Source organism: Priapulus caudatus, unplaced genomic scaffold (genome assembly GCF_000485595.1).
Source record: "Priapulus caudatus unplaced genomic scaffold, Priapulus_caudatus-5.0.1 Scaffold1393, whole genome shotgun sequence".
NCBI lineage: Eukaryota > Metazoa > Priapulida > Priapulimorpha > Priapulimorphida > Priapulidae > Priapulus > Priapulus caudatus.
In genome coordinates this window covers 18189-31927 of record NW_014578454.1, presented here as the reverse complement: position 1 = coordinate 31927, position 13739 = coordinate 18189, and the positions used below count along the sequence as shown (strand labels likewise).

The window sequence follows — 13739 nt, the reverse complement described above, 5'->3', positions numbered from 1 at the left end:
AGAGAGAGAGAGAGAGAGACGCAGAGATAGACACGCAGAGAGCGACAGCTAGGCGTAGAAGCCCCACAGGAATATTGCGCCGGCCATCATCGCTATCGCGTTAGCGTTACACAGCCACATGTACATCGGCTGCTCGGCGATAGCATTGGCTGCTTCCGGGAGCTTTTGGGTATCTTCGGCCTGCAGCTCGGCTCGGGCAGCGAGCTCCTGCCGCAGCTGCTTGGCTGCTCGCCACATCTCAGCCTCCGACTGAATCCCGCCGACGAAATTCAGCAGCTTTCTAGTGAAGGACGGCTCGGCAGGTTCGCTGCCTACGGCTGAAAGACGACGACGACGATGACGATAATGACGACGGTAATGATGATGATGATGATGATGATGATGATGATGATGATGATGATGATGATGCTGATCATGATGATGAGGATGACGATGACGACGACGATGATGATTAAATAAGACCTTCCTAGGAAATTATTTCTTCAGATTATCCTAAAATAATAGTCTCATGAGATGTTATTATGAGATGAGCGTGTGAGATATACAGTAAACACCCGCATAAAAGAACCCGTGATTTTAAGAACCTCCAGGCTGAAATTTGACCAATAAAGCACCTATTATATAAGAACCTCTTCAGCCTGATAAATTAAACAGGTTCTTATATAAAAAAATACCGAAAATTAGAGCAAACTGAGGCAATCCAAGTATGTGTGCTACACCATTGGAAACCAACAACATGTAGTTCCAGATAATATTAATACCTCCTCACAGGAGGATTGGATTTTCCAGGGGGTATTTTGCCTCATTTTCCAGTAAATGTTTGGGTTTGATTTTGACGATACCGAGGATTGAGGGAGAGGAGGGTGTGAATATTATTATTCACTAATTAAAGCCAATTTTACCTAGATAATGTACACAATATCTCCCAAAAAATTAAGAACCTCTTTAAGAACCTCTTCAGACTGATTTCTCACTATGTATCATATATATAAGAACCACTTCAGCCTGAAACAGAAAATCCCGGGTTCTTTTATGCGGGTGTTTACTGTATTCTCTGTGATGTGTAACTCTGTGATGCGTCTGCGTTTTCGCGAGCGCATTTGCGTGCGTGCGTGCGTGCGTGCGTGCGTGTGAGCGTGCCTGCGTGCGTGCGTGCGTGCGTGTGTGTGTGTGTGTGTGTGTGCGTGTGTGTGTGCGTGTGTGCGTGCGTGTGTGCGTGCATATTAGCGAGTACGATGCGTCTCCCAAAACGCGCTAATAAATGCAATATAATGACCCACTGCTGAATTTTGACTAACACATCCCTCTCACATCCCTCTCACACCGAGTATGCTCACAAGCGACATATTTTCTGCCGCTAGGGGGATTCCGGCGGTCCACTGACTATCAAGGGGAAGCCGACGTCGTTTGGGACGACAGAGGACGTGCTTGTCGGCGTCGTTTCGTGGGGCGTCGGCTGCGCTAGACCGGATCTTCCGGGCGTCTACGTCAGAATACAGCGCTACATCCCGTGGATGGTCGAGAAACTAGAAGCGAATTAACATCATCGTCATCGTCGTCGTCGTCGCTGTCGCTGTCGTCATCGTCGTCGCCGTCAGCGTTGTTGATAGCGTTAGCGTCACTGTCGTCGTCGTCGTCGTCGGCTTCGTCGTTGTCGTCATCGTCGTCGTCGTCGTCGTCGTCGTCGTCGTCGTCGGCATTGCTGGTATCAGGGCTCGACTTTTGGCTGTTCTATTTGTTCTATTTCTCGAGAAGCGCGAACATATTTGTTGGTTACGTGTGATTACCTGCACTGATACATGTTTAATAAATAATGAACTGCTATCACGCATTAAACTATACATGATTCCTTTCTATCATTTATTTGGGTGCGCCTATATGCTAGCTGTGTGTTATTCTATCACTTAGTTACATTTAGGAACGTGTGTGTAGTGGACTATGTAGCTGCTTATGCCCTAATTATATGATGAGATTGGTCTTACGTGGCCGCACCCAACAGCCAAATTAAATATGATTCTGACATCCTAATGAAGACTGAATAGTCACAGAAATACAGGAACAAGGAGGACGGCATTTTCCGGTATAGAATACAGAAAATATAGAGCAAAAATAGATTTATTCGCGTTTATATATATTACAACACAAAGAAACACGGCATATTGAAAAACACTACTCTATCCTGCCAGGTTGTAAAAATATGGCGTCAAAATAGAGCAGACAGTTTTAAGACAATATTTGAACGGATTAAAGTCAATATTTAATTTGAACAACGATTGTAGAACGACGTACGTACGTCGTCTAGTTTGTAGATTAATCGTGGAATTTTATCTAGTTTATACACTACGTGCCTAGTATTTATATAGCGTAATCACTAACACGAAAAGCCGCCTATAATATCTACCTAAATTACCTATAATATCTACCTAGATTAATTACGTAAATTAATGTTACCTAAATACTTATAAGCGCCATAGACTTGTAGAATAGATTGTCTGTCTGCCACGGGTGCATGTTGCAACGCACAATGCGCGTTGAGAAATTAACTAAACAAAATGGCAAATAACAAATGTCAAATAAAAATGGCAATGGCAACAATAAAGCAACTACAACAGTAGGAATAACATGCTATTTCCTTCATGTCTACACAAATTTACTCAACGAGTAAGTTTCGCCCAGACGCACAAACACACACACGCGCGTACGCACGCACACACTCACGCACAAACACACACACACACACACGTACGTACACAAGCACGCACAAACAAACACACGAACGCACGCAAACACGCACGAACGCACGCATACACACACACACATGCTCCACTCACACCACACCCACACACGCACGCACGCACGCCACATCACACACGCTAGCATACGACACACGCACGCACGCACGCATACACACACGCACATACGCACGCACGCAAGAACGCCGCACACACACGCACGTACACACACGCGCACACACACTCACACAACACACACCACACACACACATAATATATATATATATATATTATAGTTTGTGATTGTGTGATCAAATCAGAGAGCAGAGAGAGAGAGAGACCGCACAAGAGCTGAGATAGACACGCAGAGAAGCGCTACAGCTAGGCGTAGAAGCCCACTAGCCAAATATTTGCGCGGCACATCATCGCTCATTCGCGTTAGCGGCTACACAGCCCCCACATGATACATCGGCGCTCGGCGATAGCATTGGCTGCTGCGGAGCTTTTCTTTGGGTATCTTTCGCGCCTGCAGCCGTCGGCTCGGGCAGCGAGCTCCTGCGCAGTGCTATGCGCTGCCTCGCCACTATCTCAGCCTCGACTCGATCCCCACCGCACGAAATTCAGAGCTTTCTAGTGAAGACGGCTCGGCAGGTTCGCTGCTACGCTGAAAGACGACGAGTCGACGATGACGATAATGACGACGGTGAATGATGATGGATGATTTGATGATGATGCATGATGATGCATGATGATGAGTGATGATGATGCCTGATCATGATGATGAGGATGACGATGACGACGACGAGCATGATTAAGATATAGACACTTCCTAGGAAATTATTTCTTCAGATTCATTTCCTAAAATAATAGTCTCATGAGATGTTATTTGAGATGAGCGTGTGAGGATATACAGTAAACGACCCGCATAAAGAACCGCTGATTTAAGAACTCCCAGGCTGAAATTGACCAATAAAGCACCTATTATATAAGAACCTCTTCAGCCTGATAAATTAAACAGGTTCTTATATAAAAAAATACCGAAAAATTATAGCAAACTGAGGCAATCAAGTATTGTGTGCTACACCATTTGGAAACCAAAACATGTAGTCCAGATAAATTAATCCTCCTCACAGGAGGATTGGATTTTCAGCGGGGTATTTTGCCTCATTTTCCAGATAAATGTTTGGTTTGATTTTGACGGATACCGAGGTTGAGGAGAGGAGTGTGAATATTATTATTCACTAATTAAAAGCAAATTTTACCTTAGATAATGTACACAATATACTCCAAAAAATTTAAGAACCTCTTGGAAGAACCTCTTTCAGACTGATTTCTCACTCATGTATATATATATAGAACCACTCAGCTGAAACAGAAAAATCCCGCCGGTTTCTTTAGCGGAGTGTTAATGTATTCTCGGTGATGGTGTAAACTCTGTGATGGTCTGCCGCGGGGGTTTCGCGAGCGCATTGCGTGCGTGGCGTCGCGTGCGTGCGTGCGTCGTGAGGGTGCGTGCGTTGCCGTGCGTTGCGTGCGAGCGCTGCGGCGTGCGTGCGTCGCGTGCGAGGCGTGCGGTCCCGACGCTGTGCGTTGCTGTGCGTGCGTGCGGTGCATGGTGCGTGCGTGAGTGAGTCGCGCTGCGTGCGTGCGTGCGTGCGTGCTGGTGCGTGCGTTGCGTGGCGTCGTGCGAGCGTGCCGTGTGTGAGTGCGTGCGTGCCGTGACTTACATTCGGTGACGGACGCCGGCGTGTTATCGTCATCGTCGTTGTCGTCGTCCAGCGGCAGTCGCTCCTCTTCGCTGTGACGACTCCAGAACGTAAGTCGGTAAAGCTGCGCATGGCAGGAGAACGAAAGGTTTCATTATCAAATCAATAATAAAAAATGATTTATTAATAATCGAAAGGTTTCATTATCAAATCAATAATAAACGCCTAATGACTGAATTTAATGTGTACGAATTAAAGTAGAGCACAGAGAGGGCAAGGAAGAGAGGGACAAAGAGAAAGAGAGGAAAGAGAGAGTTAGAAAGAGAGAGAGAAAGAGAGAGAGAGAGAGACAGAGAGAAGAGGAAAGAGAGAGAGAGAGAGAGAGCAGAGAGAGAGAGGAGAGAGAGAGAGGAGAGAGAGAGAGAGAGAGAGAGAGAGAGCGAGAATGAGAAGATGGATTATATGTATATATATATATATATATATACATATAATTATATTTTTCTATCAAATGTTATAATATATAAGATAATGCATTTGCATTGCATCGCTTTATATACGTTGTATATGTAGTGCAGTCGGCATGCACAACTTACATGTTCCTCCCCTATACGCTCCGTCAATAAACTAACCACTACCGTTGTCAGAATTGATATGCCGAAAAGTATCAACCCTGTAATAAAGAACACATACACGTATCAGTAAACTTAGGCTCAAAGTGAATGACTCTTGTAAACGATTACCCCCTCATGTTTTTTATACCAAGTGCAAATAAACCAGATGTGCCGTAATTAATTGAATAAGTTTACTACACATGTAATGTTATTTTATTAGTATAATAACTGTTATTATAATTCATTATTATTATAATCATTATCCCCCGCCACAATCCCTTCCTTCAGCTGATGTACATAGGAATGCCGCTCGTGTCGTTGGTCAGGTTGCCAGCCAAGAAAATTTATTTCAGCCAAACTTGAGCGCTCAAAATGGGGAAAATGATATTTTGAAAAATAATATGGATTTAAAATGGTGAGGAGGTATCCTAGTTTTGATTTACATGATAAAACCCCATCCGTAGACCTTGTCTAATAAATAGTAAGACATCCTTGCATGTAAGGTGCCCGTGCATATACCAATCAGTACACAATTTGACTATGCAGTGTGTTAGCGCAAGCGCAATATCTCACCATAGGAGACATAATTTGTAACGAATATGCATTTAATATGGTTATGGGGTATCTAAGCATAGATTTCTCTGATAAATTATTGTCAGCAGAACTGTGTTTATAAATGGAAGAGCGCCCTAGCCTGTAGGGTGCAATACTCCTACTTCATCTCCTCGCCTTCCTCCTCATTGCATTCCTTGTGCGTCGATCAATCTCATTCTTCTTCTACCCCCCTCAGCTATCTCCTCGGCCGCGTGCTATCAGTCTCACGCCTCTCCCTTCCACAGAAACATATTATCTAATATCTTTTCAGTCCATACTGCACGCCTGAAACGGTGGCCGCGCATGCGCTATATCTTTCATGATGTCTGATATTTTACAGATATTATGCATTTAACATGGGGAGGAGGTATCCTAGTTTTGATTTAGAGATAAAACCTCATCAGTAACCGTTATCTAAGAAATAGGAAGACGTCCTTGCATGTCAGGTCTCCGTGCATATACCGATCAGTACACAATTTGACTATACGGTAGTGTGTTAGCGCCTGCGCAATATCTCACCAAAGGAGTCATATTTTGTAACGAATATGCATTTAATATGGTTATGGGGTAATTAAGCATTAAGTTTCTCTCATAAATTATTGTCAGCAGACCTGTGTTTATAAATGGGAGAGCGCCCTAGCCTGTAGGGTGCAATACTCCTACTTCATCTCCTTGCCTTCTGCCTCATTGCATCCCTTGTGCGTCGATCATTCTCCTACTTCTTCTACCCACCTCTGCTATCTCCCCGGCCGCGTTCTCTCAGTCTCATGCTCTACTTTTCCCCCAGAAAGCTATGATATCTAATATATTTTCAGTCCATACTGCACGCCTGAAACTGTGGCCGCGCATGCGCAATATCTTCCAATATAATTAATATTTTGCAAATATTATGCATTTAAAATGGGGAGGAGGTATCCAAGTCTTGATTTAGATGATAAAACCCCGATCAGTAAAACTTTCCAAAGAAACACAAAGAAGTCCTTTCATGTAAGGTGCCCGGGCATATACCAATTAGTACTCAATTTGACCACAGTAGTGTGTTAGCGCATGCGCAATATCTTACCAAATGAGTCATATTTTGTAACGAATATGCATTTAATATGGTTATGGGGTATCTAAGCATAGATTTCTCTGATAAATTCTTGTCCGCAGACCTGTGTTTATTAATGGGAGAGCGCCCTAGCCTGTAAGGTGCAATACTCCTACTTCATCTCCTTGCCTTCTTCCTCATTGCATCCCTTGTGCGTCGATCAATCTCCTACTTCTTCTACCTCCTCTGCTATCTCCCCGGCCGCGTTCTCTCAGTCTCTTGCTCCACTCTCCCCCAGAAAGCTATGTTATCTATTATCTTTTTAGTCCGTACTGCATGCCTAAAACGGTGCTCGCGCATGCGCGATATCTTCAAAGAGGACTGATATTTTGCAAATATTATGCATTTAAAATGGGGAGGAGGTATCTTAGTTTTGATTTACATGATAAAACCCCATCAGTAGGCCTACATCTTTCCTAAGAAATAGGAAGAAGTCCTTGCATTTAAGATGCCCGTGCATATACCAATCAGTACACAATATATACGCGATATATTCCAAGAGCAGAATTTCAAAACGGGGAAGAGGTATCCAAGTCTTAGGTAATGAAGTGGGTTGTGCATGTTTAAGGATTGTCGTACCTACATACAGGTAGTGTAGCTTGGTAATAAAGCTTGGTCTCGTGTCGGGTTCCCCGCACTCTGGCACGCCGTAGACAAACGTGATGATGAAATAGGTGCCTCCCAGCAGCAATCCTAACATGAGACCAGTGAACGCTCCCTGAAAACCATCGCACGTAAACACCATGATGTGGAAATGTGAATAAAACATTTAGTTGTGATTCTCGTAATGCTAAATTTTATCTTTAATCTTTGATTCGATTAATTGTTGCGTATAATTATGGCTATTATATATTAGGGCCTCGTTGTCACAAAACAAAGTTGGTCGTACATATCATTGACATATATAATTTTGTTTTGTATAGCTACGAAAAGATTTGCTAGGATTTTTCATCCTCGAAACGTTACCATGTTTCAGACGACAGTCTAAGAGACAAAGTCAATGTTAATACTAATGTTAATACTGCTGCTAAGGCTAAATTTGTTTCTGACAACGAACCCCTGGACGCCACACGTTACCTTCTCGTTTGTTCTTGACCAGAAGATGGCAAGGACATAGACAGAGCAGACGGGTGGAGAGAGATAGCTAGTCACGCTCTGTATGTAGTCGAAGAGTTGACTGCCGGTGTTGGCCTGTATCACAGGAATCCAGAGAACACTAACGACCACGAGCCCGATCACAAACACCCTAGATAAAGAGAGAGAGAGAGAGAGAGAGAGCGAATGAGGGCGAGGGATTGAGAAAGAGAGAGAGGAGAGAAAGGAAGAGAGTGGGAGAGAGTGGGAGAGAGTGGGAGAGAGAGGGATATAGATCGGATGAAGAGAGGGGGGATAGAGAGGGAGAGAGAGAGGAGATAGAGAGAAAGAGAGAATAAAGAGACAGAGGGAGAGAGAGAGAGTAAGGGAGAGAGAGATGTGCTATTTAAGCTTGCCATTTAAACGTACAGGTTTCATATTTACGTATTTATATTATTTTTATCATTTATATTATGATTACCTTCCGACAATCATCTTCTCAACCTCTGAAGCGTTCTTGCGAATGCGCGTCCAGATGTCTATCGTAAAGATGGTGGCGCTGCTGTTGAATATTGACGTCAGAGAGCTCATGAGCGCCGCCATCATGACCGCCATCATGAGACCACGCAGACCTGGTGACGTCACAGACACGTAAGAGCTGGTGACGTCACCGACTCGTCAGAGCTGGTGACGTCACAAACACGTCAGAGCTGGTTAGTAGGGGCCTAGTTAGCTATCAGTCGGTTATAGAAAGTTGTGAATTGTAGTTACAGCTGAATATAGTCGGTTATAGCTGGTTGCATGGCAGAGGTTACGCTTACTGTCTGTGCCTTCTCTCTCGCGCGCTCTCTCTCTCTTTCTTTCTTCCTCTCTACTCCTCCTCTCGTTACCCCTCTTCCGCCTCCTCTCTTTCCACCTGTCCCTCTTCCTCTCCTTACACCTCTCCCTCCTCCTCTCCCTCATCCCACCTCCTTTCCTGCAGCCGCCCCTCTCTCTCATCGCCGCTCTCCCTCCTCCTCTCCCTCCTCCTCTCCCTCCACCTCTCTCTCTCGTCGCCGCTCTCCCTCCTCCTCTCCCTCCACCTCGCCCTCATTCCGCTCTCCCTCCTCCTCTCCCTCACCCCCTCCTTTCCTGCAGCCGCCCCTCTCCCTCCTCCTTTCCCTCCTCCTCTCCCTCATTTCCGCTCTCCTTCCTCCTCTGCTGCAGCCGCACCTGTTGGCATGAGCTCCAGCACGAGCCTGGGATAGGCAATGTTTGTACAGCCGGCCCTCGATCCGCATAGCTCCTCACATATGTCCGGATCCGCACATCCGACCTCATCTGCAAAGAAATTAGTTGAAAATTAAACTTCAATCGGTTAAATTACAAGTGGAGGAAGGGTATAAAGGGATTTGGGAAAAACTATCAATTTCTTAATTACAAGCGCTGTTTTGAAAACACCGAAATAGATGTCATTATTCCTACAGGGGTTTGCTATCTATAAGCAAACACGGATTCGGAAACTCTATACATCTCATTGCTTTTTGACTGTTTTACTTTTCTTCACGAATGCGATCCTACGCAGCGTTTTTAGAATGCCCCACTACGATGCTGATTGGCTAGAGTTACTCTCAATCACTCTGGTTGGATAATGACGTCACTTTTCCCACTTGCTATCAACATTCTATTTCAATGATAACGTTCGACGATCTATAACGATGATATTCAATTAAAGGAACAGTAGCCTCTAGGTTCTAGGGTTATTTTCAGCTAATTTAGGTTATAATTGCGCTACATAAAAAGTTTCATGGTTCAATCACCATTAGAAATATTTTTTTTTAATGTTTTAAAACTAACGACTACAGTTTGATTACAACGACGGTGGCGCCACTCAAAGCGCACGATCTGAGAAGTTGCGCAAAACCACTTTCCAGCCAAGGGCTACAGACCGAGGGTATTTCTTATTTATTCATTTAAAAGCAAAAGGATTGTAATATCTTATAAACGACATATAGTTTCAGTTATAATATGGATAAATTTGCCCTAAAATGAATATCGTTCGGTTAAATAGCATTTAGGTATAAATATAATTGCACTTTTGTGATTAGCCCTCGGTCATTTACCTGCAAAATAAAAATGCAAATACGCAACTTTTTCAGGGTGGCAGCACGGTCGCGGGTGTCATGGCGCCGTTCAAATTTCGTAGCGTTGATGTGTAAATAATTAATTAAGTATCTGGTGACAAATACATGTGGGTATAGACGATTTGTTATACAGTAAGTACAGTTGTATGCAGTAAAATCCTAGAGGCTACTGTCCCTTTAAAAATGCGATCGATCTAATGATCGAACAATCGATTAATCACCCGTCGCGTTAGACAACTCGTGGCTCGCGGCGCGCGATCGGACGGTGGCGACACCTACCGGGAAAGAGGATCCTGGCGACCATGCCAGGCATGACGAGTAGAAACATGGGAAGTAGCTTGAGGTAACCTGCAAACACGCAGCCAGCCTTCGCGTGGCTTATGTTCTTCGCCGCTAGCGCCCTCTGTACTATGACCTAGACCGTAACATTATCACAGTTATATTTCTAAGTAGGGTAAGAAACGGGGAAGGTAAATGGTGCCTCCACACCACGTGCACTGATACGTTACTCTGTGTGGGATGGGGGTGGGGGCACAGCTTTACTTAATATGACTTGACATGTTTATTTGTCTATGTATTCATGCTAACGTAATTGCAATATCACCTTGGATCATTCTTTTCGTTATTATATAGTATATTCCGTTATTATCTATGTATACCATAATCCTATATAATATTAGATGATTATAACCATGAGTATTTGTGTGTCGATGGCTCTCTCTCTCGCTATGGGAGTGGCAGTGAGTGCCTCGGTACTTAACACGCCATCATCATCATCATCATCATCATCATCATCCTCATCATCCCTCTCTCACCTGGTCCGAGCACCAATACCAGACTCCGGACACGAACATCCCGAATATGACCCCGGGCCACGGAAGCTGCGGGTCATCCGCGGGTCGCATCAGATGCATGGAGTTGTCGGGAGGGAACCCGCATTCGCTCTCGTTGCTCATGATCACTGTCGTGGCGATAGCGTTGAAGTATTCGTATATTACAGCTTGGTAGCCACCGATGCGAACGAACCCTGCGATGCAATAGCGGTAAGCGTTACGAGAGAGACTACGGCGGTGCGGCGCGGATGCAGCAGGGTATACGCGTGCCCGCACGAGCGCCGCCTCGCGGTGAGAGGGATAGCAGGAGTGGGTTGTAAGAATGTTTTAGTATGTTTGAAAGACTTATTGGCTCGAGTTTTTGAATAGCAATCAGGGACACACCGCCTCTCCACAGACAGACGTAAGAAAACAAGAAATAAGACAGACGTAGACAGACGAAGACAGACGTAAGAGAACAAGCCTCACAGACAGACGTAACAGTTGCAGATATGTTGAGATGGCCAAGGATATCATAGCAGTTTAGTTATATTTAAAGAAAGAAAATCCGGCATTTAGGTGCTCTCATGCACTCTCAGCTATAGGTTCAGAACCACGCCCTCACCGATGATTGACAGGTCCTACTAAGGCTGTATATAACTCCCAACTAAAACGCACGTGTTGCTATATCTAGCAACCCTTTGCGCGCTCAAACACACTGCTTAATCACTCCCCGCCCATACTCGCAGCGAACTTTAAATATTATCATTAAAATTAAATGTAAATCCTGTTGCTTTAAGCGGCCATGATTGGCTTGCTCACCGATGGCTGTGAGCGTAGCAGCGCCACCTAGCATGATGACGGTCTGTAGAGTATCTGTCCATATTACTGCCGTCAGACCGCCTGTAATGCAAGACACAAATACATCACACATACATAAATAAAACAGAAAGTACTCTCATATAAATCTAATATATATATATATATATAATTATATACATAATTTCGTATAAAATATATTCATACAAACATATATATGTCTATATATATAGAGAGAGAGCGATATCATCTTAGTCAATCATCTTAAATCTTCAGCAATCTAAATACAACTTCAAATCTTCAACTTTAATTGCTCTCACGATCTGCAGGTGTGCGTGCGTGCGTGCGTGCGTACGTACATGCATGCGGGAGTGCGTGCGTGCGTGCATGCGTGCGTGCGTGCGTGCGTACGTGCGTACGTGCGTACGTGCGTGCGTGCGTGCGTGCGTGCGTGCGTCCGTGCGTGTGTGCGTGCGTGCGTGCGTGCGTGTGTGTGTGTTTGCGTGCGTGTGTGCGTGTGTGTGTGTGTGTGCGTGCGTGCGTGCGTGCGTCCGTCCGTCCGTGCGTGCGTGCGTGCGTATCGTTACAACAGTGACCTGTCAAGTCTTTATGTTGATGTCGACATTACCAAGGATGCTGAAGAGAGCAGCCAGCAGGATGAGGATCAGCGTGGATACATACAAGTTCCAACCCAATGCCTGCTCAATGAAAATCGCTCCTGCGAACAGATCCGCCTGAATAAATCCAACACTATCACTATACACTCAGCCACGTGTTGTAGAATAAACTAAGATAAAGTCTACACACTACTATTACTATATACTCAGACACCCTACACCCACGAGTTTACTACACTTTGTAGATTAAAATAAAGTCTACACACTACTATTACTATATACTCAGATAAACTAGACACACGAGTTTACAACACTCGTAGATTAATGTAAAGTGTGGTTTGCAGATGGTAGAAATAGTAGTTGTGTTTAGAAATGTCGCGACAGTAGTTGCATAATGGGTTAGTCGGCGGCAGCGTGTTTGATGTAGTATGGATGATGGAGATGCGAAACGGTTGAGAGGGAGTTGTTGGGCATGTGGGCAGCGGGTGTGGTTGTCCGGGCGCGCGCGACTTTCTTTGTTAGATAGAAATGTATAAAAGGAAGGTTCTTGGTTGTGAGGAGATCGGACGTGAGTGTGCGAGGCACGCGGCTGCCTGTCTCTGTGCGCGCGCATGTGGGTTGAGAAACAATATACTATTTGCTGCACAACCTCGTTACATTAAAATAAAGTCTACACACTACTATCACTATACACTCAGCCATACTACACCCACGAGTTGGGGACTACACTCATGGACTAAGATAAAGTCTAAACACTACTATTACTATTACTCAGATAAACTAGACCCACGAGTTTACCACAAGCAGGAACTAAATACAATCTACACACTACTGACATCACATGATATTTGCCCTGTATGCAATATCTATAACACGCACCTCAGACACGGACATGTGTTATAATTCTATAATTATATCAGTTTGTCAACATGCACTTGTGCCAGAGACGGATTGGACTTTTATACCGAGATTGCTTGGCCCAGTGACGTAATCAGCTGCAATTAATGTAATTAACTTGTAATTAATTAAGATGGGAGATTAATTAAATAAGCGATCGGTGGTTTTCTTATCATGCGGCTTACTGAGATCTTTGTGAATATGGAGAGAAGGATAGCGAGACAGGAGAGGTAGACGCGTATCCGCTGTCCTCCGAAGCGCTTCTTCAGGTATTCCGGCATCGTGTAAACCTGCAAGCACAGGTGACAGGGAGACTGCCGTAAGAGGTGCCGTAAGAGGTGTAGAGGGAAGGGATAGGCTACTGTAGAGGAAGGTGGTGTAGAAGGAAGGGAGAGGCTACTGCAGAGGAAGGTGGTGTAGAAGGAAGAGAGAGGCTACTGTAGAGGAAGGTGGTGTAGAAGGAAGGGAGAGGCTACTGTAGAGGAAGGTGGTGTAGAAGGAAGGGAGAGGCTACTGTAGAGGAAGGTGGTGTAGAAGGAAGGGAGAGGCTACTGTAGAGGAAGGTGGTGTAGAAGGAAAGGAGAGAAGAGTCTATATAATATGGTGGTATAGAGGAAAGAGATAGGATTCGATAGAGGAAGGTGGTGTAGAAGGAAGAGAG

General features: G+C 44.6%; 1 protein-coding gene across 1 annotated transcript in view; it reads right to left on the bottom strand.

Annotated features, from left to right (window-relative positions):
• Window positions 1–33: 33 nt before the first annotated feature.
• LOC106816485 (sodium/glucose cotransporter 4-like) overlaps window positions 34–13739 on the bottom strand; it is a 19988-nt gene continuing 6282 nt past the window's right edge. The window contains exons 5-16 of the mRNA XM_014821110.1: window positions 13264–13368; window positions 12193–12298; window positions 11568–11648; window positions 10749–10960; window positions 10213–10348; window positions 9023–9130; window positions 8292–8442; window positions 7814–7982; window positions 7316–7454; window positions 5035–5111; window positions 4460–4562; window positions 34–317 (exon numbers count right to left, since the gene is read on the bottom strand). Of these exons, the coding sequence (XP_014676596.1) occupies window positions 49–317; window positions 4460–4562; window positions 5035–5111; window positions 7316–7454; window positions 7814–7982; window positions 8292–8442; window positions 9023–9130; window positions 10213–10348; window positions 10749–10960; window positions 11568–11648; window positions 12193–12298; window positions 13264–13368 (1656 nt within the window). The 3' untranslated portion in view covers window positions 34–48. The remainder of the gene's footprint in view (window positions 318–4459; window positions 4563–5034; window positions 5112–7315; window positions 7455–7813; window positions 7983–8291; window positions 8443–9022; window positions 9131–10212; window positions 10349–10748; window positions 10961–11567; window positions 11649–12192; window positions 12299–13263; window positions 13369–13739) is intronic.